We start from the raw sequence: 26998 nt of genomic DNA on the forward strand, positions 1-26998 counted from the left end.
AGATCCTATGCCTCAAAAAATCTGGATGCCTCGAATGTCCAACGTTTGATTTGACGCTCTTTACAAGCGTATGAATGCTGCGCTAGGAACAAGACTCGTACCCAGTGTCAAATATGGTGCACTATGTCTGACACACATACAAACATTTGTAAGATTTCAAAAGAATTATCATACATAGTTCTTACACAAAGTGATATTTTGGATTTAAAAAAATAGTGGACCAGTGTACGAACTGTACAGGTAGTCTGCTTGATTTGGTTTTCCTAACAGGGTCAGTACCGTGGGCACGAGTTGGGAACAAAGTTGAATCTCACTCGCGAACAACACATCGCTCAGGCCACATGTTTCACAGTCGATCTCACTGATGCCTCATATTAAGTCTGACACCTTGTTGGTCCGACGTCAGATATATGAGGCGTTGGACCTTCGGAAGCGTCGGAACTATGAGGCTGAAAAAAAAAAATTGCCCATAAATCTGACACCTCTTAAGTCCGAAAATTCGGACTTTTTGGGCGTCAGACCTATGAGGCGTCGGACTTACGATACGCACCCCCTTCACGGAAGGAAACATTTTTCAAGAATCAAGATAAGGCATTTCGTCCCCAACATTGAAGACGAGTAGTTTATATACTATTTATTACAAAGTAGTTGGATGAATTTCATCCACTTCAGTATTTTTAACCACAGAACATTTTTTCAACCGAAAAAAATCTCTACCATGGTAAGGAAAATAAAAACAAGAATAAAATTTGTTCTCAAACTACAAGCATTAGTTTCGATTTTGCCACGAGCCTTGAAACTTAATATGCACGGAGTCTTTAGGGGTTCAATCCTGAAATAAATTGACTTGATGGACAGAATGTCAGAGCTGTTGGTCTCCCGTCACCGACATCGCACAAGCTACATGTTACTTACTGTATATTGTCTTTGCCCATTGTACTTGGTTCTTGTTCCTGACATAAAATACCAGACCACAGGTGGGGTAGATGCATGCGACCAATACCTTCACTTGTGGCCCGAAACCATTTTTTTAACCTGTGATTTGGTGCATCAGATTCCAATGCGTCAGTCTTGCCAACTCAGGCCCATGGATTTATGACAGGTGCAAAGATGCCCTTGGCCATCTTGTATGAACATGAAGCAAATCATAATCAACCAATGTAGGCCCTCGTGAGTCAGCTGCATATAGGCCTACATGTACATGAACATTTTTGATTTTCTGAAAATGGCCTGCATGTTTTGTTCAAGTTAATTTTTTTCTGGGAACTTTATGAAGTGAGAGGCTTGGGAAAATAAAACAAAGAAAGTTTTTCATTCTATTATTTTCTGGAAGTACCGGTACTGGAAGTAACCACGACCAGAATGAAACCATTTCAAGACTGGGGATTAATACATAAAACGAGGGGTTCCAGCAGGCAAATTTTAAACACTGGTCAAAAGGTCCAGCTAATACGAATGTACATTTTTTGCAACCACCTGCTTGTTTTGTGCAGTGCTAAATACATTTTTGTTTTGTTTTGTTTTGTTTTGGCTCTGGAAAATAGCCTAAAATTTTAAACATTCACCAGAGGGTGACAGTGACGACTTGCAGCTGTAACCTTGAGTATTGACATCAATGGCATTGCCATTTCTCATCAGCCGAACTGAATGATTATTGAATTGAACCATATTCAACTCTTTACTCAAGGCTTAAAACATGAAATTAAGAGTTTTACCAAGCTGACAGCGCCCTGGCATGTGCTGCATCGGATTTATTCCCCTAGAACATTTATGAGGAATGGCGTCGATCAGAGCCTAACGTGTGCCGAAAGAAGTTTTGAGGGCAGTGGTTTATGCCTTGTCTCATTGTGACATTGCCTTTTTTTCTTGCATGCCCCTCCATTAGTGGAGACTTGAGCCTGGTACACTTGGCGGATGTAGCATGTAGTAGTGGCTCTCCAGTTTGCTAGTTAGCTTCCAGAAGGAAAGTCTGATTAAGTCCATTTCCCTCAAGTGCATCTCACTCGCTGATAATCGCAACTTGCTAACATGGGGCGTGACTTTGCAAAATGGGAGAAAGGAATTCACCTACGTACGGTACAGTTGAGGACAAACTCTACGTTTCTGATCGCTGCATGCAGAATGTTGGATGCTTTTCCACTTGCCTACTTTATGTCTTGTTATAAACTCCTAAGGGGTACTTTATTTCCCTGGTGGGCCCAGGTTGTTTCTCAACTTTTGACTAAGTTGCTGTAGTTCTCAAAATCATGGTTTTTTTCCAGTGAAGTAATCTCTCACCTTCGAAAACCTACTTCCATAAACAATAAATTCAAATTAATGCTTTGTACAATGCAAAGGGAATTTTAAGGGCTAGTTTTTCTTGGTAGAAAGTGCTGATTGTCCAGAATGTTGTCTATATACATGTATTGAGCAAGATCTTTGATACTTTTAAGTGGAAATGTAAAACGGCCAATGACACAGTATTTTCTTAGAAATAATTAGCTTTATTTGTGGACTTTGAAACATTGAGCTGTTTTTTATAAAAAAGGAAGATGCATAGAAACTGGTGGCTACCGACAGCAGCTAGATGTGCAGTCATTTCAGTGTGACTGCAGTGGTTAGCTAATCAAGAATTTGATAAGCCTCATTTTTATTCTTGGAAAGTTCACCTGAAATGAAGATCAGGGTATGGTGTCATTGCCCAGATAATCCATGACTCATCTGCCACTCAGAACAGCCCAGGGGAGGTCAGTTCACGATCAATATTAGATAAATGATGGAAAGAGTAAGTAACGGAACCCCCAACAATATGTGACTTCAGTCTTGATCAATATCAAACAATACCAACTCTACTCGCCAATTACACCGCAGTGTACATGTAGTTCGCATTGATTGGTCAATAATCCAGACATCCTGTTTTCAAGAGGGAAATTCATTCTTCTTTCAACAGTGTGGGACCCTGGTTTTTCAATTTTTTTTTTTTTACCGTAAGCAGGTTATAAAATGCACCGTCATATCAAAAGGAAGACTCCCGCAAGATGTGTGAGGTTTTGACGGGGGCACAATAGAAACCACAAGAGGCTTGTTTTGGGGTGGACGGTATTCAGCCAGACATCCTTTTTTGATTGGCCTTTACTTGCTTGTCTGCTTCCATTGTCTGTCCTGGTCTGTCAGGGGACCAGCTGACTGTTGGTGACTGTTATTTTCCCACCAGTTGAAACAAGTGAAACGCAATGAGCTGGGTCAATATTTGCGCTTGGTTTGATAATTTCCTTTGCCGATTCCCATCTTTTTTTTTACTTGGTGACTACAGCTCTGAATTCCTCATAAACATTTACAGCGTGCTTCAGGCTGACCTTCACATCCCTCCACCCAACACCTTTCTGAATGAAGATTTCAATTTATTATTCTCAGTAAACTGACAATGTTATCTTGAAACAGTAGAGTGGCCCATTGTTTTCCAGTATTTCTATGGCACTTTGAACAAATCTTTTCTAAAAGAAAAGTTCTGAAATTTCAAATGTTCCCTCTTTTCCTTGAAATCTGAAGAGAAATTTTTTTGGAAACTCAGATCCTCGGCTTAATTGTAATATCTTTAGAGCCCTCCTTCCCAAAAAAATGTAGCCCATGGCTGATTGCATCCCAACTTGTCCGTTTTGTGAACAAGGATGTCTAAGTGGGTGCCAGTATATCAGATGCTGATATAAATCTTAAGAGAATCAGTCATCCGTGCAAACATCTAAAGGGTCTCAAGGGCCGCATAATTTCATGCATTCCAGGTGTCACTCATTTTTACAATCTCTGCGACTAAACAGGCAATGAAAATTGCCAAGTTTGTCAAAAGTTGTGTCAAAGTTCACCCGAGGACACACCCCACCCTCCTCTCAGCTACTCTCTTCTTGCAAGCCCTTAAGGATAATAAATCAAATTTCATGGCCATTTGGAAGCCCCGAAAAATTCCAGATGTCAAGACAAACTGTGTATGAGTTTACCTCTGTTAAACTTTCCAGTGGAAAAACAGCACCCGTACATCTATTACTATAAAATGTTATTTGAATGGGGGGGGGGTTACAGTGGTTGCCTTTTCAGTGTATATGTAAGCCAGATGTTTTGAAAGCAAATGGTTAGATTTCGGTTGACGGGAACAGCTTGAAACATAGCAGTGAATTGCTTGCTTTCATGTACATGTAGCCTTCTTAATTTCAACAAAGTTTCAATGAGGCTTTTTTGGTATTTTTCTCTAATTTTTCAAACTCTAAGTAATCTTTTTTCCTTTTCTGTTGAGGAAACATTGTTGATAGCAGATCTGAATTTTTTTAAAAGTTTGAAATGAGTCTCTGTGATCCAAATGACAAATTAACTTGAATCTTGCTGCAAGGTCTGCCCTCTTACAACCTGGTGTATATTGCTGTTTCTTATGTACATTTCTTCAGCCGATAACAAATGTGAGCTCAACTGCATGCCAAAAGGCAAGAACTTCTACTATCGGCTCGCTGAGAAAGTCGTCGATGGAACGAGATGTGAAGCGGACAAGCTGGATGTGTGTGTGAATGGTGAATGCATGGTAGGTATCACTTCACTTCGATTTTACATTATATATTTTCTGTAGGAAATATTTCATATGAGCAATACAGTGCTGTAGTGGATGGAGGCCTCTAAGAAGCACAGCTTGTAGAGTAGAGACCCGCAGTTATATTTATACATATATGAAATACATGTCAAAAATAAAAAAATACCACATCAAGACATGCACAGCACAAGTGTGAGAGAGGCTGAAGTTCTCGTCTATAGGCAAGATTTACAACACAGCCTTAAGACTTCATGTACATATACTGGTGGGTCCCCCCCAAAAAAAATTTTTTCTAAATCTACAAATCTCTAAATACGAGTATTCAAAATTTCAAAACTTTCCTCCTTTGTGTAGCAGTAGCTTGTAGTTTTCTCTTGAAAGCGCTTCAGTGGTCATTTCTCCAAGGGGTACTTTTTGCATATAAGCAAGATCGCTTGCACTATCCTTGGCATTACAGGACCCAGTAGCTATATTTTAACTGCCCTTGAGTAGATCCAGTGTCTCATGCTGGTATTTGTTTGTTCTCCTTGTGGGTGAGGTGTCAAGCAGGGTTAAATGTCTTGTTCAAGGATCATAGGCTCTGGGGTTCCAGACGCCCACAGATGGTCAGCAGCCAAAAAGTTGTAAACTCGCCACATATTTGTCTCCTTGAGGTCCCATTCCGTAGACACACAAACCAGTCTCTGTCCTGTTGGCCCCAACTATTATGGCCTTACTGCCCGTGCCGGTAAAGGTTTTTAAAGGTAGAGACACTGGCTAGTCAAGTGTGCTCCTCACTCAGTCTCATTCATGTAGTAACACTCCAGTGGCCAAGATGTTGTTTCACTGAGCTTTGTCTCGCTTGGCAGATTTTCCAAAGGGTGCTTAAGGCAAAACAAGTACCAACTAAAATGAAACAAAAAAAGGAAACTTGACCACCCCCTCCCAAAAGCTCAGCTGATAACCATTCAAAGACATTGAATACACAAATACATGGCATGCCATTTTGTTTCTACTAAACAAATATTTAATGTGCTCAGCAAATTTGAGTACTCGGTGGTTCCAAGTGGTCACCCGCACATCACACTTGCAGTACAACATATGCCTTGTGAACTACACTGTACATTCATCACTGTTGTGAGAAAAACAAAGCAAACTGATGTCTGTTTACGGCAAAGCCTAACTAATTGCTTGATGTGTTTCACACAACACCCATGGACCACATTCCTGAGCAGGTAAACAGTGCACACAAGGGCACTGCGTGATGCCCTCTACAGATTTAAAACAAACCATTTTTTCAATGATCATTTTGCCAGACAATGATTCAAACATAACACGTGCAAAACCCATGTTTTCTTGGTAACTAGACAATTGCTGGAGCCAGATGCAACCTACATGTACAGTTCAATAGGATTACAGCTACTGTTTTTAGTTTCAAGTAATTGGAAGCTCCTTCATAATTATAATATGTATTTGCCCATTTGTGTGTCTTTGCCAACGTACATGTATATTTGAATCATGCTCATGCACTGGGGTAAGGTGGCAATTTTAAAAAAATTCTGGCTGACCTCGACCCGCAAATGTTTACGCTCTGGAGTTCACACATAATAGGCCGTTTTGTACATTTACATCTTGAGTCTATGTTGCATTGGATGCACTGCATGTGAATGACGTTTTATCTGAGGGCACATCACTGACTGAGTTTTTCCCTGTATTGTTCCCTCACACAAGCATGTCCCTGTGCATCTCACGTTTGTGTGGTATTGTACTTTAAGTACTATCGATAAGTACATGTACGTCTGAAATCTGATAATTGTTAGACAGTGCCATGCATGAATTGGTTTGTGGTTGTGGAATGCACACTTTTGCCCTCTGTAAACAATGTACATGTACATGTAATATTCCTCAGCACTGCACATGTGGGGGGGGGCCATTGCTTGTTCTGAGCCCCCCCCCACTCTTTTGAAGTCCGAGTGTTAGGGAAGTTTAAACAAAAGATAGGGAGGGAGTGTCTTTTTCAAGAGTTTTGTTTACATGCTGATTACTCATATTTACTGACAACCAATAAAGTATGATTGACTTGTGCCTACAGTTTTATAATATTAGCTTCATGCTCCCAGTGAGTGCAAGTTGATTCAAATGAGGGGGTGGGCATTATCGCCAACCACTGGATTTGTTTGATAAATACCTCTCTGACCACCAGGGCCCAAAGGGTCCCCCTGTGGCCACACAGGAAAAAAAAAACCATTACTCACCTCATTGCAATGCAGTGTTTTTTTCCCGATGACAGTTTCTGTCTTTCGAGAAAAAAAAAAATTAATGAGACATCAAGGGTTTTTATGATGACACTTGATATGATCAGTTCAAGCAAATTTGCTCCTGGGTGTCTTTTGTGGGCGACAAACCGCAGCCACAACAATTTGGCCAAAGGTCATGTTGTTGGAGGTTCTGTTGCAAATCCAGTCTTAAAAAGAATGTCTAAAGCCTCTGTAGGGGGCAGTGGAGATACAGGTGGACATAGGAAGTACTATTTTATGATAGGTGGAACAAAGACGGGATTATACTTTTCAAATTGTTAGGATAGGTTACAAAGGAAACTTAGTTAAAATTTGGGCAATAAATGAAAGTATTCGAAGTGTGGACACATCAAGCAGAAATAGTGATGCGTGTTTGAGAAAGCTAAAAAGTTATCTTTAGTTGCACATTTTCATGGACTTTTGTCATTCAATTTAAATTGTAAATGACCAAGACTTCCCCCCCTTTCTCAAATCCACAAGGGGTTTAAGAGGATTTTACTGAAAATGTATCAAGGAAGTTTAGGCATAACTAATACGTTGATCATGGCGCTAGAAGCCCCATAAAAGTGAGGATTGATTACACCATTGGTTTAGGTTTACACAAAGTGAGGTAGACATATTTTTTAGGTTCAAAAAGGAACACTTATAGCTGTTGGCCCTCATGTACCGGTATGTCATGCAAAGGGAGGTAGGTTGATTAGATTTTCAGTTGAGCCAAGAAAGTTGGAGGGGCAGAATTCAAACTGATGACCTTTGCATGAATGCGAGGGCCTGCTCCTAATCAAACTGTCTGGCTATGTGCAGGTTTTCACCAGGTATGGGGACTTGACTTCTTTCTAGGGATAGTAATCTGAAACAGTAAAAGTATGTGGCTTGAAGGTATTCTGTAATATTTGCTATTGAAGGAACATTTAGAAGTGCTAAAAATAGCAATCAGAAATGATGTGTCAGCTTTTTATTTGGAGTCCAGTATACATGCATATCGGCATACAAACAATGAATATTTATAAGTGCAATGGACCGGGGTCATCTTGAAATGTCATGTTTTCTTTCCATTGCATTAAAGTTAAACATTTATTGTGTGTTGTAACATTGACTGAAATATTGTCATTTGAGTGGCGTCTTGCCAACTCCAAAGTATAGTTGAATACCTTCATATATTAAAAGGTCATTGGGACTTGACAGATTACCTCATTATAACAGGGACATTGTATTTTCAGTATTGGAAAGCTAAGAACACAAAGACTTGGGACCTAAAATTTATCTTCTTTTACAAGGGGGACGTTTTGCATGTAATACCCCTTCGCGCCAGGACGCGGCTAGATACACCGTAAAAATTGAGATCCTCGGCCCGCTTTTCAGCTATTATTCTCGGCCCCCGCTCGAGCGAACACGATGAAAGAAGGCAGACCCTGGCTCTTGTATATATGGTAATTGGTCTTTGTGTGTAGCCTAGAAATGAAAAGACCGAATTTGCATCATAATCACCAGCTTTACAATAGTCCCCACTTTGAAAAGAGGCAACGGGAATGTGGAAGCGTGAGTAGAGCCGCATGCCACCGAACAATCAGCCTTTTCACCGCGTAATTCAAAGCATGCAGGGCCTCAAACCGAGAATTTGCAGTTTGGCAGGTGGCCTTCGTGGCCAAGTGAGGCTGGAATTCTTGGAGTCGGCTTTCAGAAAAAATTCCCGGCGCGAAGGGGTTAACGGCGCTCTTATTATTGGTGTTTGAGTTTCAACTGTGTATTTATATCGAAACTGTTCAACTATTTATAGTAAGTAATGGACTTATTTCACAACTTTCACTCCTGTCAAACTGAGTCATTTTGAAATTTCAAAGGTTTATATGTGTAAACATCTTGGTACATGTAAGTTCAAGGTTATAGCGCCATCTACAGCAAAATCATTCATAGTGCCAGTCTGCAGTCAAATATGGGTAAAACGTACCCGTACTATGACACATGGCTTTGCACATGATTATGTTACATTCTTTGGGCATGCACTTTATGCCATATATTGGTTGGAGTATTTTATGTCATATGATCTGTAATTCACCAATCGCGTGACAAGGATTTATGGGGGTATTGTATAATATGACATAATCAATTTCATTTGAACAGTCAACTCTGTTGATTCTTATTTCCTTCTGCATCTTTCAGCAAATACTGAACAGCTGCCCTGCACATTCATCGACATCCATTTTTCCCAGCGTTTTCTTGCAATTTGCTTTCTTGCAGAAAGTGGGCTGCGACAACATGCTTGGCTCCGACGCTCGGGAGGACATTTGCCGCGAGTGCAACGGAAACGGCTCCTCGTGCAAGACGATCAGCGGGGCCTTCGGGCGGAAGAAGCTGCCGTTTGGTAGGCTGTCCATAAACATTGTCGTTGAAACATGTCCAAAGAAGGTTGCTTGTTTCGCGAAAGCCATTCCAAAGTTTAAAGGGTGTTAAAAGAAATCGTTTGAGGGAACCAACTGAAAAAGTTGAGTTCATGAGCTTCATCAAAACTTCCAGGTTTGTTCCTCAATAACCGTTGAAGTATGTGCCGTGACAGTTGTTGAAAATTTGAAAACAAACTTTCTCGAAACTCTACCATTTTACACTGTTGTATCGTTTTGCGCATGTGTACCCAACTTTAATGTGTTAACTCAAGCAGTGAACGGAATGCCTGAAGGAGAGAGAGCCACACTGTCTAATTTTTCACCAATGAAGGAGTACTTTATGTCTGGAGTGTCTTGCCGAGACCTGATTCTCTGCTTGATTCTTTTCTTCATTTTTAGGTTACAATGACATCCTTGTGCTACCAGCTGGCGCTGTGAACATTCATGTTGCTGAGGTCCAGCCATCCAATAACTTCTTGGGTCAGTTGAATTTCTCAACAATTTCCGATTTTTTTCTACTTTGCTAGAGGGCAAACACAAGCCGCAGATTTGCTTGGCCCCAGCCCTTTCACGTTTCAATCATACTGTGTTTTGTGATCTCAAAGAACGAGTCTGCAACAAAAATACACATCCATGCACTGTGCTGGCGTATATGCCTGTACACTACATATTCAATTTGTGGGTTTGGAACACAAAAACGGACAGTAGAGAGTCCACGGTTGGATGAGGGTCTGTGATTGCAAAACCATGCTCGGATGCTCTGGCAGCCTCTTGCAAAGCGTTGCATAGGAATATTAGGTAGGAAGACAAATAGGTGGTCCATGATTGAAGGTGAAGGGGTCCACATAATGCAAGGTGTGTGAGCCTTGTGTGGACCAAGCCAGGTCCACATAAAGGTCACCAACTGTCTGAAAAACAGTTTGGGGTTAGGGTTATTCATAGCAACAGGAAGGCGAGCAGTTGAGGAAACACTCACAAATCCAGCTGAAAGGAGTGTTCCCAGTGCAAGGAAATTTAGTATTTTCACTGAGATTTCTTTGAGAAACAAAGCAAAGGAATTTCCGCATAAGGTAAATAATTTTGCATGCATGTAAACGTATTTGTGTGGGGGGAATCATGATATATTCTGACTGAGGACAGCAACTCAAGGAAACAACCAAGGACTCATTCTTGTGCTTAAGATCTTTTGTTGAAACTAGTCCTTGGATATATAATGTGCTAAACACAGTGTTATTCAGCAGGTGTACCAGCGTAGGTACATGTACACATTACAGACCTGCCCTTTGTGATAAGAGTCAATTAAGAGAAGTTACTACCAGTATGAACTCAGGAATTTGGCAAAAAAGCACAGCTTTGTCTGTACTGTAAAATGAGAGGAAGTTAAAAAAATTCCAAGAAAACCTCAGTTAAAGAATTGTCTCTGTGTTTTTCGGACGTTTGCATTTTTAAAAATTTTTGCACGAAGTTACGTTCATCAGGTTATTGATAAAGTACTTGGAATTGTGTTAGAAATGGACATTTTCAGTTCAGTGAAAAGTTTGATGATCTGCTTCAGAATCCCAGTAAGTTCCTGAATCATTGAAAGACCCATTTGGAGCAATATCAGAGAGGCTTAATGACTGAGGCGGGACTTGGTTTGTGGGGAAGAAACTCCCCAAACAACAAACATTACCTTGCTGTCTGGTTTTATCTGTAACCGATTTCCTCCAAAGTTTGCAGCTTATGTTTTTTACACTTAAAATATTCACAGCATAATCAACAAAACACATGCTGCTTGAAACACTATGGTTATAAAAGTCCCTGAGATTGCTGTTTTGGGAGTGTTTTTTCATCTGTTGCGAGAGCTCTGGAGGACATGTTGTGCACGCTACAAAGTAAAATTTGAAGTTTTACTGAAACTAGCCCGCCACAGTTTTTCCGTTTGTGGGCGATCCATTTAAGTAGTGATTAATACAACAGTAAGAGTTACGCCATCGGCAACGGGATAAAAATAGCCATTGCCTGTCAGCTTGAACTTGACATTGTAATGGGTGATTATCTTGCCACCTGTTGTGTTGAATGGAATGTAGAGCCTGGAAGCGTGCATCCAGGCTTGTGCGGTTTCGATCTAACCTTGGGCTTTAATAATGGAAGAGTGAGATGCATACCGGCAAGTTTCATTACTGACTTGTCAGCATTATTTTCTTGGGTGACTGATAGGTTTAGTACATGCTCTGGTAGGTGTGGATCATGTTAGGGCAGATGAGGCCTCATTTTTGCAGTGGATGTGATATGAACACAAACTCAATCAGGGCTTGTTAACTTGAAAAGTTGACATCCCTCCGCCACCTGGGAATTCCCGAGCTGCTCTGCTGAATGCAGTGTTTTGACATTCATTCTTTACAAAAAAAAAAAATCAAGCCCAATTGAAGTCCTGGATCCACCAATGATAAAGCAAATGTAGTTGTTTAATTTTAGAAAGTGTAATAGTAGTGGGGACCAGGGACGTTTACTCAAAGAAGACAGTTTACAACATGTAAATATACGGGTCCCTCTTATTGGATATCCTGGTGCTTCTAGGAATTGGGTTGGCGAATGTACATGTACATTTGAAAATGATTTACACTTTCATCATAAGTGTTCTTCCTTTCGAGCACAGATATGCTGTCACCTAACTCTCCCTGGTAGCTTCTACCAGCTTTCAGGTCGTCTAGCACTGATTTTGATAGTTTGCCCCTCAGCCTTGTTCCCTTTCAAATCTTCCCTCCATCAACTCTGTAAACTACCTGTCACCTCACAAAATAATATCTATGGTCCATCCACTATTTTTCTTTACACTGTATGGAAGGTTTTGCTAGCACTGGTGCTGGCAGAATTTTCCCCCACTGGTGCTGGAAATCGGAAATCCGATTTACTGGTATACATGCTTTTATATAAACAACTATATGTACCGGTACATACATGTATTTTGAACAAGCTGATCTTACCTCCAAAAACGTTTTGACATTGAGACCATAAAATGGGGTTCCTGCAATTTTTGTGTAGTGGCAAGTTACCAAAACAAGTTATAGAGCTCAATGCGAAGAGAGGGCAGAATACGGGCATTTTGCAATAGTACGTCTCCAAGAGTTTGCAGTGCGTTGGCCAATCACAGTGTGCGAAATTTGTCGACCCAATGCGCATATGGAAAGGGTGGACAGATTTGATTAGCCAACGCGTTTCAAACTCTTGGAGGTGCACTATTGTGAACCACTCATTTTGGAGCTAGGAAATGACAGCAGATTTTCTTTTCAACAGAAAAGTGCTGAGGGCCTCTTTCTTTTGAGAAAACTAAAACGTAGACTACGGGTGATATTTTTGTTTATTTCTCCTCCCAGCTCTGCGCAATGCAAATGGACAGTACTACATAAATGGCAACTTCACCATTGACTTTCCCCAACCCTTCGAAGTGGCCGACACGGTGGTTTACTATGAGAGGAAATTTGGCGCCCCATTTTACGGAGCTGAAGCCTTGCGTGCCCTCGGCCCCATCACTGAGCCACTGTTTGTTGTGGTAGGCATTGCTCAATTCTTTTTAAAACATTGTCTGAGGCTTAACAGGAACTCAGTTTGCTAGTATTGATTATTGGTTTCACAATCCAGTCATTTGTTAGAAATCAGCAGGTAGCTGAAAATGTACTCATTTTTTAATTACATAATGATTAAATCGCAGTAATTTGTAAATATGTATTGGAAAAACCATCAACTATTTTTATGTTGACAGTTGACCATACAGCAGTATGGTCAAAAGAGGTAGGGAAAAGAAAGCTGTCTTTCCCCAATTATAACCTTTAAACAACAGTTGACGAGACCATCTTCCAAAATTAACCTGAAAAAAAAAATGGAACGGTTTTCCCATTTATGATCGAAAAAATGTCCAAGAAATGGGCTTCCACGAGTCCCTTTTTTGCCAATTTCAGAAACACTTATTATGTATTAATGATATGCTGATGACCCCCAAACATCACAGGGAGATACGACTGTAAACACGGTGCGTCTTCACGTGCAAGTCTTGTAGTAGAGGCTTTCTCAAAATGCAGTGTTCTCGGGCGATTCTTGACTGCTACGTTGATTGTTCCATACATCAAGTTTAAGTGCATGATTTGTTATGTTTTTTGTCATAAAATCAAACATACCCTGGTCTTGTACAGCTTGGACAGGAATCTCGTACATGTACATTGAGACTTTGTCTCGCGGTTTCCATGCAATAATGCCACTCGATCGTTCCCGGACAACGGTTGTCGTAGAGAAGTAATATGCCAAGGATTTTGGAGGATTGCTTCTACAAATAACCAGTGTCTGCAAAAGCACTTCCAATTTAGAAAAGCGATGCAAGCCTCGGCGACTGCTTGTGTTGTGTTGGAGCTGCCGGTGTATGGTGCTGTGCTGCTGGACCACGGTCAGGTTTAGGACCGCAGCAGCATCCCTGCCACACTGACAGGTTCTGTGCTGTCATCCTCATTCATCGATGAGTAAATTATAGCTATTTTCATTGGAATGGAATCCACTCTCTTTCACGAGAAGAATCCAATACGTGTTTAACTCTTTTTCTTCGACACAATGATAATTGTAGACTCGGCAAACAAGTATGCACATACATGTAAATTGCTTCTTTTTTTTTTTAGAAGCTTCACTTGTACACACATACAAGGTAGCCCACGATTCAGCCTAAGATTCAGGTCTGGGTACTCCTGTACTGACCATATTATTCTCTGTGGCATGTGAATAGTCTGTCGCCACTGCACGTAAACACAAGTGAACTCTCACATGTGCCACGCAAGTTACATTCCACTCCAACTTCAACGTCTCGTACTCCTTCATTTCGGAACAAATCTCGCAATTATTTTGACCAGCTAAGAGTAAGATTTTAGGTTTATGCATCTTAGATTAATGTATAATATTGTGCATTTTCTACACGTCGTCAAAACTTCTTGTTTTAATGCATTTGGGCCGCAACAGTGCCAGTTAACCTTTTTTCTTCATGCCTGCCTGCTGTGTCTTTCTCCCTGTTAGATCGTCAACCCAACACAAACACAAAATTCGACCTCTCATGTTTCTGAAATTGGCCCTGTTGGTTGTGGACTGAAATTGGCTCTTTTTTCTTTCGTTTTGATTTTCGGAAGATAAATATAATGTATACTGGTTCCTGAGTGGCCAATCTACCTCCAAAACCTTTGATGTCGCATTATTTGAAGCCTTTTCCCAACATTTACCTCTTTTGGTATTGAAAAGGTGAACTTCAAAAGGGCATTTTGGTGCCAGTTTCAGATTTTTCGCGGTACAGATGAAGGGTATTTTATAGTACCTGGCTTCACAATTAGGCTAGGCACTGGGAACACTGATCATTCAAGGGGCCTGAATTTCTTGCCTTAAGGCAAAAGTTCCTGACTTGAGTGCTGCACAGTTTGGTAAAGAGGCTTTTGCCCAAAGCCTTTAGATAATTAGCCATGAAATGAGATTGAAATTGCTGGGATGTGTTTTTTTGCCAAAAAAGTGTGGCTTCTTAGAGTTTCAATCAGTCGGATTTTGAGACATTTTAGCTTGCCTTTTGTAAGATTAGCATAGCGTTTCTGAGAGAACACATTCCTTATTTAAAAGTTCTTTAAAGCCCCGGTATCTCACAGCATTTTAGCCTTGTCATTGTTATATGTACAGTCCCTGGATGCTCCATGGATTTCTCCCATTACAGGGTTTCATCTAGGATTGAAATACCAATATCTACCTGTCTCTTTCCAGCCAAGGTTAAAAACTATCCATCCACTCCCAGTTATGTTGTGGAATTCAATCCCTTAGAGGCTACTTGCGGTCATTTTTCCACTCTACCCAGTGTTCTGAAGAAAATGTGAAGATTTGTTCACTTGTGATAAAGATTTGTGGGGAAACAAATAGGGATCTGAAAACTGCCTATCAAAGATTTGTTTTTGCCTGTCCACAGGAACGGGTGGACAGGTGGGTAGATGAGAAATGGCCCCCAGACTTTGAAAATGGACGCTGATTTCTTGGAGTCTTAAACATAAACTAGGATCACATTTAAAGAAGGTATGGCAGCTGTTTCGGAAACTCGTGAAGGCGAAAGCTGGCTCTTGTTTTCGGGGAGTCGTCAAGCAAGTCTTGCGATATCATGCTGGCCCCCACCCGCAGGAAGGAACAAGTTTGTCATCCAAGACAAGAGCCGGACATATTCGATTTATGACAATTGATAACTTCCCCCTTAGGCACAAAACGCTTCAGGCGTGGTGAAATCTTACATTTCACAGACCCATGAAAAATGGTTACATAAACTGAAAAAATTACATGTACACTGGAATGTTATCCATCTGTTTAATGATTACAAATATTGATAAATTCTCTTGAACATTTGGAGTTTTTGCATGGTATTCCCCCCCAAAAAAACCTGCTAGTTTAAAATTGGACTAAATGCGTTTTTATCATGGATAAAAAAAGGACGCCTCATAATTTGATAAAGCATGCATGCCAGTAATCTTTGTTTTGTCCATATCAGATCAACATATGGCCGATGAATTGATTGTGTGTAGCGCTCAAATCTTGTTGTCTGAAATAGAAACCTGTGTCAAATTACCATGGAGCCTAGGGCCCCCTAGTAGGGGGATGCAATATCTCATTGACATTGTTACATTGGGATCATCTTACGCTCCAGTGCCACTCAAGATCCCAACTAGAAACGCTCTTTGAGTGTGATTGGATTGAGATTGTTGTCAGGGCAGGGCAGGTGAACCCGAGGTATCTGTCATCATGGCTCAACTTTCGTCTGCGCTTGTGGACCGAAGATCAACTTGTTGAACTCTGGTGTTGAGATGGGCTTGCTCGTTAAAAAAGCAGGATATATGCTTTTTTTTTTTATTTGGAGGATCACATGTGCATTCAATTTCCATTCAGTCTGCATTGTGATATCAAACATGACATTTGTGGGTTCGCCCGGTCATCAGTTGAAGGGATAACGTTCTTACAATTTTACAGTACGTGTAGTTCACAACACATGTGTGCACCCAAGAAGTTTCCTGGCAAATTCCATTCTCCCCCTGCGTGCGTGAAACTTGAATTGTTCTTAACATTTGTTTGTCCAGGTAGAAGATTCCAAGTGTAGATTTATCAAATATCAGTTTTCAGCAGTCCTTTCCATTGTACAGAATGCCTCAATCAGACTTCAAAATTCCCCAAGTTGTCTACTGATATTTGCTGATATGCAAAGCACGGCACGTCGGCCATATTTTTGTTGACCGTAAACTTGAAAAATGGCCTCTCTGTGGCAATCCCTTGGTGGCACATTGTATTGTGAGTGGCTTCATTGTACCCTGACAGTTATGTAATAATAAGATCCAACATTTGTCTGTATGTGCAACTTGTGGCGTGCGGCCTTTCCATTAGTACAGTGTATTCCATTAGTACAGTGTATTGCCCATGGCACTGATTTGAACACACGCATGTATGCATGGATTCTACAGAGTACATGTACAATTTTGCCTAATTTTCACTTCAGTGTGTAAAATCATTTTTACAGGAGAGGAATTTCCTGCACCTTGGTCTAGAAACACAGTGAAAATGGCACTCCTCTGCTTCTGCAAACAACAGAAAAGTTTCATGTCTGAATGCATCGTAGTCATGACAAGTAGCCAGATACTGAATATTTGCACTGTGACAAAATGCTTTATGCATCATTTCAGCCTTCAGGTGTTCAATAGCAATCACAGTACTCTTGGTACCATACATTTACCCTGCTACGCAGAAAATCCGTACCTACAGGTACATGTACTGGGTACCTGCAACAAAACCTGTCAAAACACACTGCACTGCTTTTGTGTGTATATTTTGCTACCAAGCGTGCACTAATACGTACAGTCTCCATCGGCCAAGACAGTGGAAAGCTTAACCAAAGCAGCTTTTGTGACGTGCTTGTATGTTTATTCACAGCTGGTCACACAAGAGAGAAACCACGGGGTTGCGTACAATTACTCTGTGCCATTGGACAGCGAGGGAGCTAAACCGGACACCTACTCCTGGCTCTTCAGTGACTTTACGCCTTGCACGAGGACCTGTGGCGGGGGTAGGTCTTGTTCTGATATGTGTGAGGGTAATATATGATGTACGAGTGACACCAATCACGAGGTACATACATGTACATGTATGTACTACTACTAGTAACTTAGGAAATTGTACATGGAACGAATGGGCGATGCAGTGAGACGAGGAGGCAGTCAAACTGATATTTCCCATGCGTAAACAAGAGGGATTGATTTGTTACCTAGCAACGGTACCTTTTTCAGAGTTGATGCGCCACCTGTGCACGCTTGTTTTACCCTTGGCACTCCTGCGTACATGTACCAGTACGTCTTGGGGGCTGAGTGCATGCAGTACAATGCGGCTTTCAGCATACTGTCGGCCCTCGTACCCTTTTTCTCTCCATTTTGACCAGCTTTGAAGAATCTGAATTCCCTCGCAAAAGAAATTTCAGTGATGATGTTGCATGGCAAAGTTGTGTCAGAAAATAAAAAGCAACTGGGTACAAAATTGATTTTCGAAAGTGTTATATTAAATTTTAGGCTGTCTGCTCATAGTTTATTGCCAGACCTGTGATTCATTTCCTTGGATTGGTCACATTTTGATATTTTCAGCCTTCACTTACTTGTACAAATTTATGGCACAGATTTACGACTAGAAATAAAGTTCTCTTCTGGGCTGTAACAAAATGTCAAAAACAGTTGACCTCCTTTTGACATCCGCCATTTCCGTTTTCAACCCCAAGATTAAGCATCAGTCATTTTATGTCAGCCCCTGTTGTCTATCTCTGAATCGGGTCATTCTGTAAATTCAGGGGCCAAAAAGTGTGACAGTTTTGTGTCCCTGTGACACCTGACCTGTGTAATTTGACATGGAAATGTCACTGACATGATTGCAAACTGTTCCATTTGTTTAGCAGATAACTTGCATTAATTCATCACTCTTGGAAATTGCAAAATGTCTTGAACTTCATATCATACCGTATGCACACAAAAAAATTTGACCCCTAATTTATAGAATGACCCAACCGCCTGTTGTATAATGTGAGTGATTCATGTTATTTGTGTTTCTGTGGTTGCTTGCATAATTTTGAATACGTTGGTGTCACTCATGCAATTTTTTTCAATCACCATTTGTTGTCTACATGTCAAACTGAGCCACGGCCATGCAACGCTCTATGAAATGAGTGACTTTTGAAGCTGCTCCATAAGTTGTGATGACTTGATTGGTGGCTTAGTGATTTGACGCCAAAGATAATTTTCAGCGAGCAGGTGTCAAGGGAACAACATGTATCATCAAATGCTACACCTCAGTGGCCATTAAGAAAAATGTGTCCATTTGTTGGTATGCATGTATATCCAAGAAAAGAAATATGCCAACTTGTAATTGTACAGTATATGTTGGCAACTTGTTAGAGGAGTGGTCATATCCCATTTAGGTTTACAGGTAAATTTGTATTCTTTCAGTATAAGCAGGATATGACTGCACTTGGGAGGAATTATATTTCATTAAATTTAAAAAGACTGGCGGATAATAAATTGACACATTCTCTTTGGTGGCTCCCGTTGCACGCTCCGAACTTGATCGTGCAACCCGAACTTGATCGGTTTAGCCTGTCGTCCTTGAGGGATTTGACGTAAATGAATCATTTGACAGGAAAGGCAGAAAGTGCAGCCGTGCAAAAAAGCCATCATGAGCCCCATGTCTGGCCTGCTCCCTTTACCACCTGGCATTGGCGATATCTAGCAGTGACATTCCTCTGGATTGGGACCAGGAGGAATGCTTTGTGTTTTATTTCTTCAGGGGCAAAGACAGAAAAAAAAACCTATTCAGGAGTCCTCCTAAGTGAATTTTGGAGGATCTGCCCTTCCAAATCATGTCATTAAGTTGATCCTTTGAGGCAACTGAAGATATGACGTGAAGGGTTCCAGCTGCTAGGTGCCAGTGTCACCAAATGGCAAATATTTACCAAGGTTGGCTATAATTCTGAGCAGTTGGTGAGAAAAATTAAGGACATACATGTACATGTGGGGCGTGTGGTCTAGTGGTGAGAGTTTGTAGCTTCTGATCATAGGGTGGGGGGTTCGAATCCAGCTGGTGGCAGCATGTCGTGACCTTTGGCAAGTCACTTTACCCCCCCCCCATGTGCCTCTCTCCACTCAGGAGTAAATGGGTACTTGTGAGGGCAGATTTGGTTATGTTAGCCACATGTGCCTGATAAGGCAACATCAGCTACATGTAGTATACTCCCCAGGGAGCTGAGACGGTTTCAGGAATGCTCAGTTGTTGTGAGCCCAATGTGCAGGGATAATGATAATACAGCGCCTTGAGCAGCAGTTGTGATGGATATGTACGCTATATGAGAACCAGCTATTATTATTATTATTATGCATTTAACACTGCCTAAAATAGGTAGCTGTTAAAATGAGCATTTGGCAAAAACTTAGGCACCCCCATCAATCCGTCGCAAGTCGTCCCTTAGGCTACCCAGCACAACCTTGCTGTCCTAGAGAAGCTTAGAAAATGCTTGTTACTGTTGTGACACCTTTGGACCTTCGAAAGCCTTGCTGGGGGTGCATACCTCATTATGAAGGTGTCAAGGTAGGGTTGTTTCCTTGAAAGGCAGGGTAAATTGCAGTGCTGAATGAGTAATAGGGAGGTTGGTCAAGTTGTTTGAAACAAACATCAACAAGGCATGGCTTGTTAAACTTGACAGGTTCTTCATGCAATGGTGACTGGTTTAATAAAATAACAAATAACTCCAAGTGCATAAAACATCACACTTTCTAATATTGGTAAATTTGTCACAACTGAGCAAAAACTCAGCTGGATGCACCTTACTTTCTTTAAAGTTGTGTTTCTCCAACTTTTTCACAACAAAGAGACCATGATTTCTCCGTTGATGACTTTCATCCTCACAGCTGTTTGACAAGGTAAAGCATCCTGTGAGACTTAACTTTCTGTCTATCGTCAAAGGTTATCAGCTTCGTGACGTCTGGTGCGCGCGATCCAGTGATTTTGTCAGAGTGCCAGAATACCTATGCGATCCTGCCTTGAAGCCAGCTGGGAATCATTCCTGTAACATGGTGCCTTGCCCACCCAGGTACGTGATAAAATTCCACCTCCGTTCATCGTGAACTAGCTGTGCGTCCAACCACACACTCTGATGATGGTGGAGTTCAAGACAGAAATCTTCTCTTTTCCGTTTCCTGTTCTGTGTTCATGTTTGGCAGAATATTGATAAAAGGCCAGTTCAGTGTTGATTCTTTCACCTGTATAATCAACATGAAGGTCATCAGGTGCGAGTGCAGTTTGTATCTACCAGTTAGCACTGGCTGTGGTTTCTCTCACTTTGCTCCAACAAGAAAGAAATTCTGCACCTGACATGTTGAGGTCTCCAAAGTTTTGTCAGGTTCAGGACCGTGCTACTTCTTAGGTAGCTCTTAGAGTTGTTTTCTCAGATTTCTGTAGCAGAGGTGAAAGGCAGATGGAGATTAAATCAACTTTGTGGGAGTTGGCCTCTATTTAAATTACAGTAGGTTAACCTGGGGGGGTTTGCAGTCTCATTTACTCCCCTTCCAATCTAACCCCCCCCCCTTTCCCCTCAGTTGGCTTGCCGGTGAGTGGAGTCCTTGTTCCACCTCCTGCGGGTTGGGCCAGCAGGTCAGACTGGTCTACTGTGAGCAGGTCATGCACGGCGACCGGGCTGAGATCATCCACGACTCCTTCTGCGAGAACGGCCTCCTGGAAGACAAGCCCAGCTACCAGCAACACTGCTTCTCGGCGCCCTGCCCTGAATGGACTGCTGGCAACTGGTCCCAGGTGGGTGGCACAATTTATTTTTAAATGCCTGACTAACAGTCTGGCAGCTGTTCTTTAAATTAGTTTACCATCAGCTGAGGGGGATGGGGTTCTAGTTTAGGGTCACTGCTAATTCTAACTAGGTTGTTTGTATCAACCGATGTACATCCCAGCAGACTTTCTGTGTACTTAATAGTGCATTGAAATGGCAAGATGGTGAAAGCTAATATCCAACTTGTGAAATATTTTCTGTGGGGAGGGACAGTGACAGATTATTTCAGCCCATAATGCAATAAATGGCCGTGGCAGTTGCCATTGAACAGAAAAAAAATAAGATATTGTGCCACATTTCTGAAGTTTTGCGTCATGGACAATTGTTCGAGAGAACTTGAATAAATAACACTGTTAACCTTCAATTTAACGCTGATACAGCTCTTTTTAGAACTGGTGTAACTTACTGGTATGTGCGCACTGCCAGTTCCAAAGATTTGATGAAAATCGGGTTTTAAATGAAAGAAACGCGTCAATGAAAAAGTTGATTTTTTTTTTCTTTAAAGTGAGAAGAGAGAGAAAAAAAGGAACCTGATTTACTTAAGCACTTAATCAATGTCAGTGGAACATAGTCTCTAGGTCTTTTTGATTGGCACTGGTTATTATAAGAAGCAGCATCAGTAGGCCATCTCATATCGCTCAACAAATGTGAGAAGAGCAAGTGTATAAGAGTTGCACTTTTGGTTCCAGGTCCCCTGAGGGACTGCAGCTTTACGCGAATATCATCTTTCATAATGGCCTACTAACTTCACAACTTGATGCTGCACTTTGCCCTACCCTGCATGCATTTCTCTCCCTTTCTCCTTCAACAACCCCCCCCTTAACTTCCCTCCCTTAGTGCTCAGTCACCTGCGGGCGCGGTGTCCAGACACGAGCCGTCTCCTGCAGCTCGGGGGAGGAGGTCCTGGCCGACTCACAGTGTCTCGCCGACATCAGGCCCAACAGCCAGCAGGTGTGTCACATGGGGCCCTGTGAGGACGTGCAGTGGCTGGTGTCCCAGTGGTCTGACGTGAGTTGCCTCGAGACCGTTTCTTACTAAAAAGAAAACCTTTTTATTACTGGTTATAGCTGAACTGTATTTATCACTGCCCACAGCAAATTAGCAAGTAGAGTGTATTGCGCAGTCAAAACAATTTATATGTATATTAGTGAGTTACAGAAAAGAAAATATGAATTTTAAACAGACACCACATGCCACTGAAAAGATTTTCATTAAAAGCACTGGATTTTGACATTGTACAGAAGAAATAGGAATGCAGAATAAAGGTGGGGAAAGGAAAATGTTAGTTGGTTTTGAAAAAAATTATATAAAAATGGGAATACATGGTGAAGGCAAAGGAAGAAATTATGAAGTGGAGGAGAGTTCATTTGGGAGGAGGTGGAACATTGAGGAGTGAACCACATGCATGATCACGTCTCAGCTGGTTGGTTTATCCAAACAACCTGGGTGTGTTTGCCTGTGTGTGTGCGCTGAGAGTTTTCTAGAACATCTGGGGCAATTTTTTTTTTTTTGCTTTTCATGAGAGAATTTGGAGTAGGTGGGAATCCGTCTTTTTTTGTGACTGAGGGAGTGCATGCCGGCAAGTTTGGGCCTTGCTTCACGGGTGGATGTTGAAAGATACATGTAGTTAGCATTCATTGGGAGCTAGACAAAGGTATGTTGATTAGTTTTATAGTCACTGAGGGAGTCTGCGGTTGATTGCGGGTCAGGGAGGGGAATTGTGGACCGGGCGAAGGTTGTCCCAGGTGGGGGGGGGAGAAATAAGTGTGGGGAATGGTCGAGCTGATGTAGTGATATGCCCAACACTGAACTGCCACCTTGGCGGGGACATTTTAATTGAGGTTAACACCGAGCATACAAAGGACCTATCCCCACTGTGGTAGCATGCCTGTTGGAGTGTTTAAAGTAGTAAAAGTGTAATTATCTAGCTTGGACATTTGGTTTGCTGTGTTAGTTTTGGGTTTTAGTCTGGTCACATTGAAAAGTACTGGTAGTCTTTGTCCAATTGCATAAACTGACTCTAGCTATTCATTGCACTTGATTCATATAAATAGGCATACAACGTTTCTGTGGGCCTGCTGATTTCTCCAAACTTTGGCAGAAATTCTTTCTTAAAAGTTTCCCCATTTTTGCATCCTAAGGTTGGGTCTGTGAGTGTGAGTTTTTTTTCACAAGATCCCTTGCAACCAGTCCCAGGAAATGACTTTGTCCTAATGTACTGCAGTTGTAGTTAAGCAATGAATGGCCAAAGCTCGGAAAAGGGACCCACCTGTTGTACCACCACCCACAACTTCAGTACCTAAAAGGAAAAGCATTTTCTGTCTCGTCCCCATGCTGAAACTGTAGTCTTCTGTCTGTTTTGCTGTTGCTTTGCCATAAACCTTAGCATCTTGCCATCTAATCCCTCCCCTCCAGTGTTCTGACCAGTGTGGTGATGGTGTCCAGACCAGGCAGGTGCACTGCATGGGGCCCTCGGGCACCATTTATGCCGAGGATGTCTGCGATGGCAACCTGCGTCCTGCCACGACACAGCGCTGTTCCTCTCAGCAGGCCTGTCACCCCCTCTGGCACGCCTCCCGCTGGACCGAGGTAAGGCACCAGTTGAAGCAACCTGTCACCTCATTGACTTCTTTTTCGGTCCAATATGACCAGTCAAGTTTGTCATAAATTATCCCCAAAATTTACAAATGATACTCTGTTATTAAGTGGACATGAGGAGATCTTTCTCAGAGTTCAGACCTTCTATTAACTTTTTTGGGGAGGGGGGTTGAGTAGGCATACATGTACCAGGAATATTTACCTCACCAAAGATTTTTAGGTTTGGACCTCAAACATTGAAAGAGAATTGATCTTCATATTAAGAAGGGCACCATTGTGAACTTTCTCGGCACTGATTGTTCATCTAAACGTGTGATTGCAGTAAAACTCTACTCAAATAGTTTACAAGAATTGCTTGATCCCTTATTTGGGGCTGATGCTGGCAAGATGTATGTGGGGTCGGTTTTCCTCTTTGGCAAATTTTTAGTGTACGCTCTTTTGGGCGGCTGTTCCTTCAGTGCTCCACAGATTGCGGCCAGGGCCTGCGCATCCGGAACGTCTTCTGCGCTCACTTTGTGAACGGCGAGTGGGAGGCCACTTCGGACAGCGCGTGCAACGCCACCATCAAGCTGTCCACCTCGGAGGTTTGCGACAACGGACCCTGCGTCGGGGCTGTGTGGTTGACTGGTTCCTGGGAGAAGGTAAGAGTGCCGCGTGTTAGGGCAGCCTTTCAGCACACCTTGTGAGTGTACTGTAACTTTGGTATTTACTCAACATGATAATTCTGAAAGCTTTCCAAAATTTGTCATTGGAATGCCAATGTACAGGTTCCATGAGATACCAGTTTTTTTTATCTTCTGGGTTGACGGTACAAATACTGTACCAACAGTTAATTTGCATACAGATCCAATTTTTTTTAAAAGTACATTACTACCATAATAACCATTGTAATGTAACAGGTTTAGATCAAATGTCCCTTTTAACTTTGAAGTTGAAGGTATAATCCAACTGAGCATAACTAGGAATTTTACCATTTTGCAAGTTGAGTTATATCTGGAAAATTAAGATGGGAAAGTCATGCTGTAAGAAATCTTTACTAGTCATATTTGTCCTAGTCTTTTTCCTGATGAATATTTACAGCCTGCAATTTCATAATGATCATTGTGGCGTTAATAACTAATTTACTTCTAATTCTTCGATCAGTGTTCAGCAAAGTGTGAGGGAGGCCAGAGGGCCCGGCAGATCATGTGCTTCAAGGATGGGACTTCATTGGACAGCTCCCACTGTGATGCGTCAAACCGGCCAATCGAGCAAGAAGTTTGTAACACCCAGCCTTGCGATGGCTCAGAAGGTAGGCAAAGCTCTTTATATCTCTGTTTATAGGTGTCTGACATTGATTGTTTTAAAAATCAGATTTGACATACACTTCCATTTGTCTGTGGTTCATAGAAAGGTGGAATCGTTTAAGGTCATGTGACCTTTATTTCACAACCCTTTCAAATTTGTTTTGCATTCCAAATGTAATGACTATGGACACTCCCTTAAGGAAACATTGTTTTAAAAATCAGATTTGACATACAATTCCATTTGTCTGTGGTTCATTGAAAGGTGGAATCATTTAAGGTCATGTGACCTTTATTTCACAACCCTTTCAAATTTGGTTTGTATTCCAAATGTAATGACTATGGACACTCGCTGAAGGAAACATTGAATAATCTAACACAAATAGCTGGAATTCCAGACTCTACTAAAATGTTATGATGCACAGGCAAAACTGATAATCGGGGGTTGATTTCACAAGCCATCCCAAATAGTGCACACACGCCATTTCCAAGACGAATGAAATCGGTAATGCACGACCAGAGACCATGATAAAACTGTAATAACGGTCAATTGTGGGAATGGCTAGGTTATATTTTGTCTTTTTTCTTAAGCTTCCTTGTTTCTTGGGGAGAATCCTGTACATTGCCAATCTAGTGTGGTGTAGCTGACCGAGTTTACTTTTACTGGCTCTTAGAGGATTGTAACAGGTCAACCTACGGCTGTTGTGAGGATGGAGTTACTGAGGCAACTGGACCTGACCAAGAGGGCTGTCCAGCCAGGTCAGTTATCAGTCTTCCCTTCAGAAATCATCTGCCAAATTATTGACATTTTTGAATAAAATTTAATTAATTTTCAATTATAGAACGTCCTTTGGATGTCAAGCAAAATGTTATTTCACTTCTGGCAGCCGTTTATGTATCTGAGCTAAAATTTGCCGAGATTTTCAGACTTGCAACCGTTCCTTGGATCAACTGAGTATTCTCATTCAGTTTACTTAAAAAACACTGTTACAAATTGAAAACACCACCAACTCTTCTACAGTTGGGAGTTCCCTTGCTTTTTGTCATCTGAAATCCTGATTGTCATGCTTGCATGTTAAGAGACAGTTTCCCCCCCCCCCCCTTCCATGAATCATTGGTGGTTTTTACCCTGCCTTCTTGGTATCTCAGTGAAACCGAAGCCCCTACCTCAGCGCCATCCACCACTACCGGCCCAACCTGTGCTAGTTCCACCTTTGGCTGCTGTGCGGACGGGATCAATGCTGCCTCAGGACCGGATGGAGAGGGGTGCCAGGAAGAAAAAGGTGTCGTCATCACTTCGTTGTCTTAACGTCATTTATTGATGACGTGCATGTAGCAGTGGTTAGATGGAGTTGAACACTGAAACGCTGATCTGTGCCAAAATAAAGAAAAATGTAAAATGAAAGGAGAAGAAAAGTTGAGGCCTAATGCAGCAATGTCATGTGAATAGAGTGTGTATAGAACAGTTGAAGTTACATGAAAGGGCTCCAAAATACTAGGGTGCGCAAAATAATGCAATACATATGCAAGTATTGGCATACCCTGTACACTTTTATTATTGATGGTATGCGTAATTATCTTCGAAAAATTTGCATACTAGATCCTGATTGGTTGATCCCTGGCAACAACATCCCATTATACCACACCACACGTTCAAAACCGCACACTGCATATTGCGCAAAATGCTGCACATTGTGCTATTCTAAGCGTATGCTAATTGTAGAAATGCACAGTTTTCATGGAGTTGTAAATTCAAGTGTAATGCGTTTGAGTCCAATGTGGATCATTACGTGTGTTTAGATATCACCCGGTTCATTTCCCCAATGTGTGCACCAACCACAGCACATTGAGTTTGGAGAATGTTAACCTGCATTGAATATATTTTTACATGTATATTAAAAAGTTGAAACTCCAATACCTGTCTTCTTAATTAATGAAGACGTTTTGTGTATAGCACCTGTTACACCTTCACCATGCATCATGTTTGCTTGAAAATAGTCATGATGCCACTCGGAACAGGGAAT

The 26998-nt window shown here is 41.6% G+C and overlaps 1 protein-coding gene across 1 annotated transcript in view; it reads left to right on the forward strand.

Moving 5' to 3' along the window:
• LOC110981571 (papilin-like) overlaps positions 1 to 26998 on the forward strand; it is a 73851-nt gene that overhangs the window by 14586 nt on the left and 32267 nt on the right. The window contains exons 5-17 of the mRNA XM_087136194.1: positions 4413 to 4543; positions 9064 to 9187; positions 9606 to 9686; positions 12563 to 12738; positions 17154 to 17286; positions 20217 to 20343; positions 20849 to 21062; positions 21931 to 22101; positions 23509 to 23682; positions 24150 to 24332; positions 24835 to 24982; positions 25649 to 25733; positions 26124 to 26257. Coding sequence (XP_086992320.1) covers positions 4413 to 4543; positions 9064 to 9187; positions 9606 to 9686; positions 12563 to 12738; positions 17154 to 17286; positions 20217 to 20343; positions 20849 to 21062; positions 21931 to 22101; positions 23509 to 23682; positions 24150 to 24332; positions 24835 to 24982; positions 25649 to 25733; positions 26124 to 26257 — 1881 coding nt within the window. The remainder of the gene's footprint in view (positions 1 to 4412; positions 4544 to 9063; positions 9188 to 9605; positions 9687 to 12562; positions 12739 to 17153; positions 17287 to 20216; positions 20344 to 20848; positions 21063 to 21930; positions 22102 to 23508; positions 23683 to 24149; positions 24333 to 24834; positions 24983 to 25648; positions 25734 to 26123; positions 26258 to 26998) is intronic.

Source organism: Acanthaster planci, linkage group LG01 (genome assembly GCF_054643075.1).
Source record: "Acanthaster planci isolate LZ-2023a linkage group LG01, COTS_SCS, whole genome shotgun sequence".
In the NCBI taxonomy this organism is placed as follows: domain Eukaryota; kingdom Metazoa; phylum Echinodermata; class Asteroidea; order Valvatida; family Acanthasteridae; genus Acanthaster; species Acanthaster planci.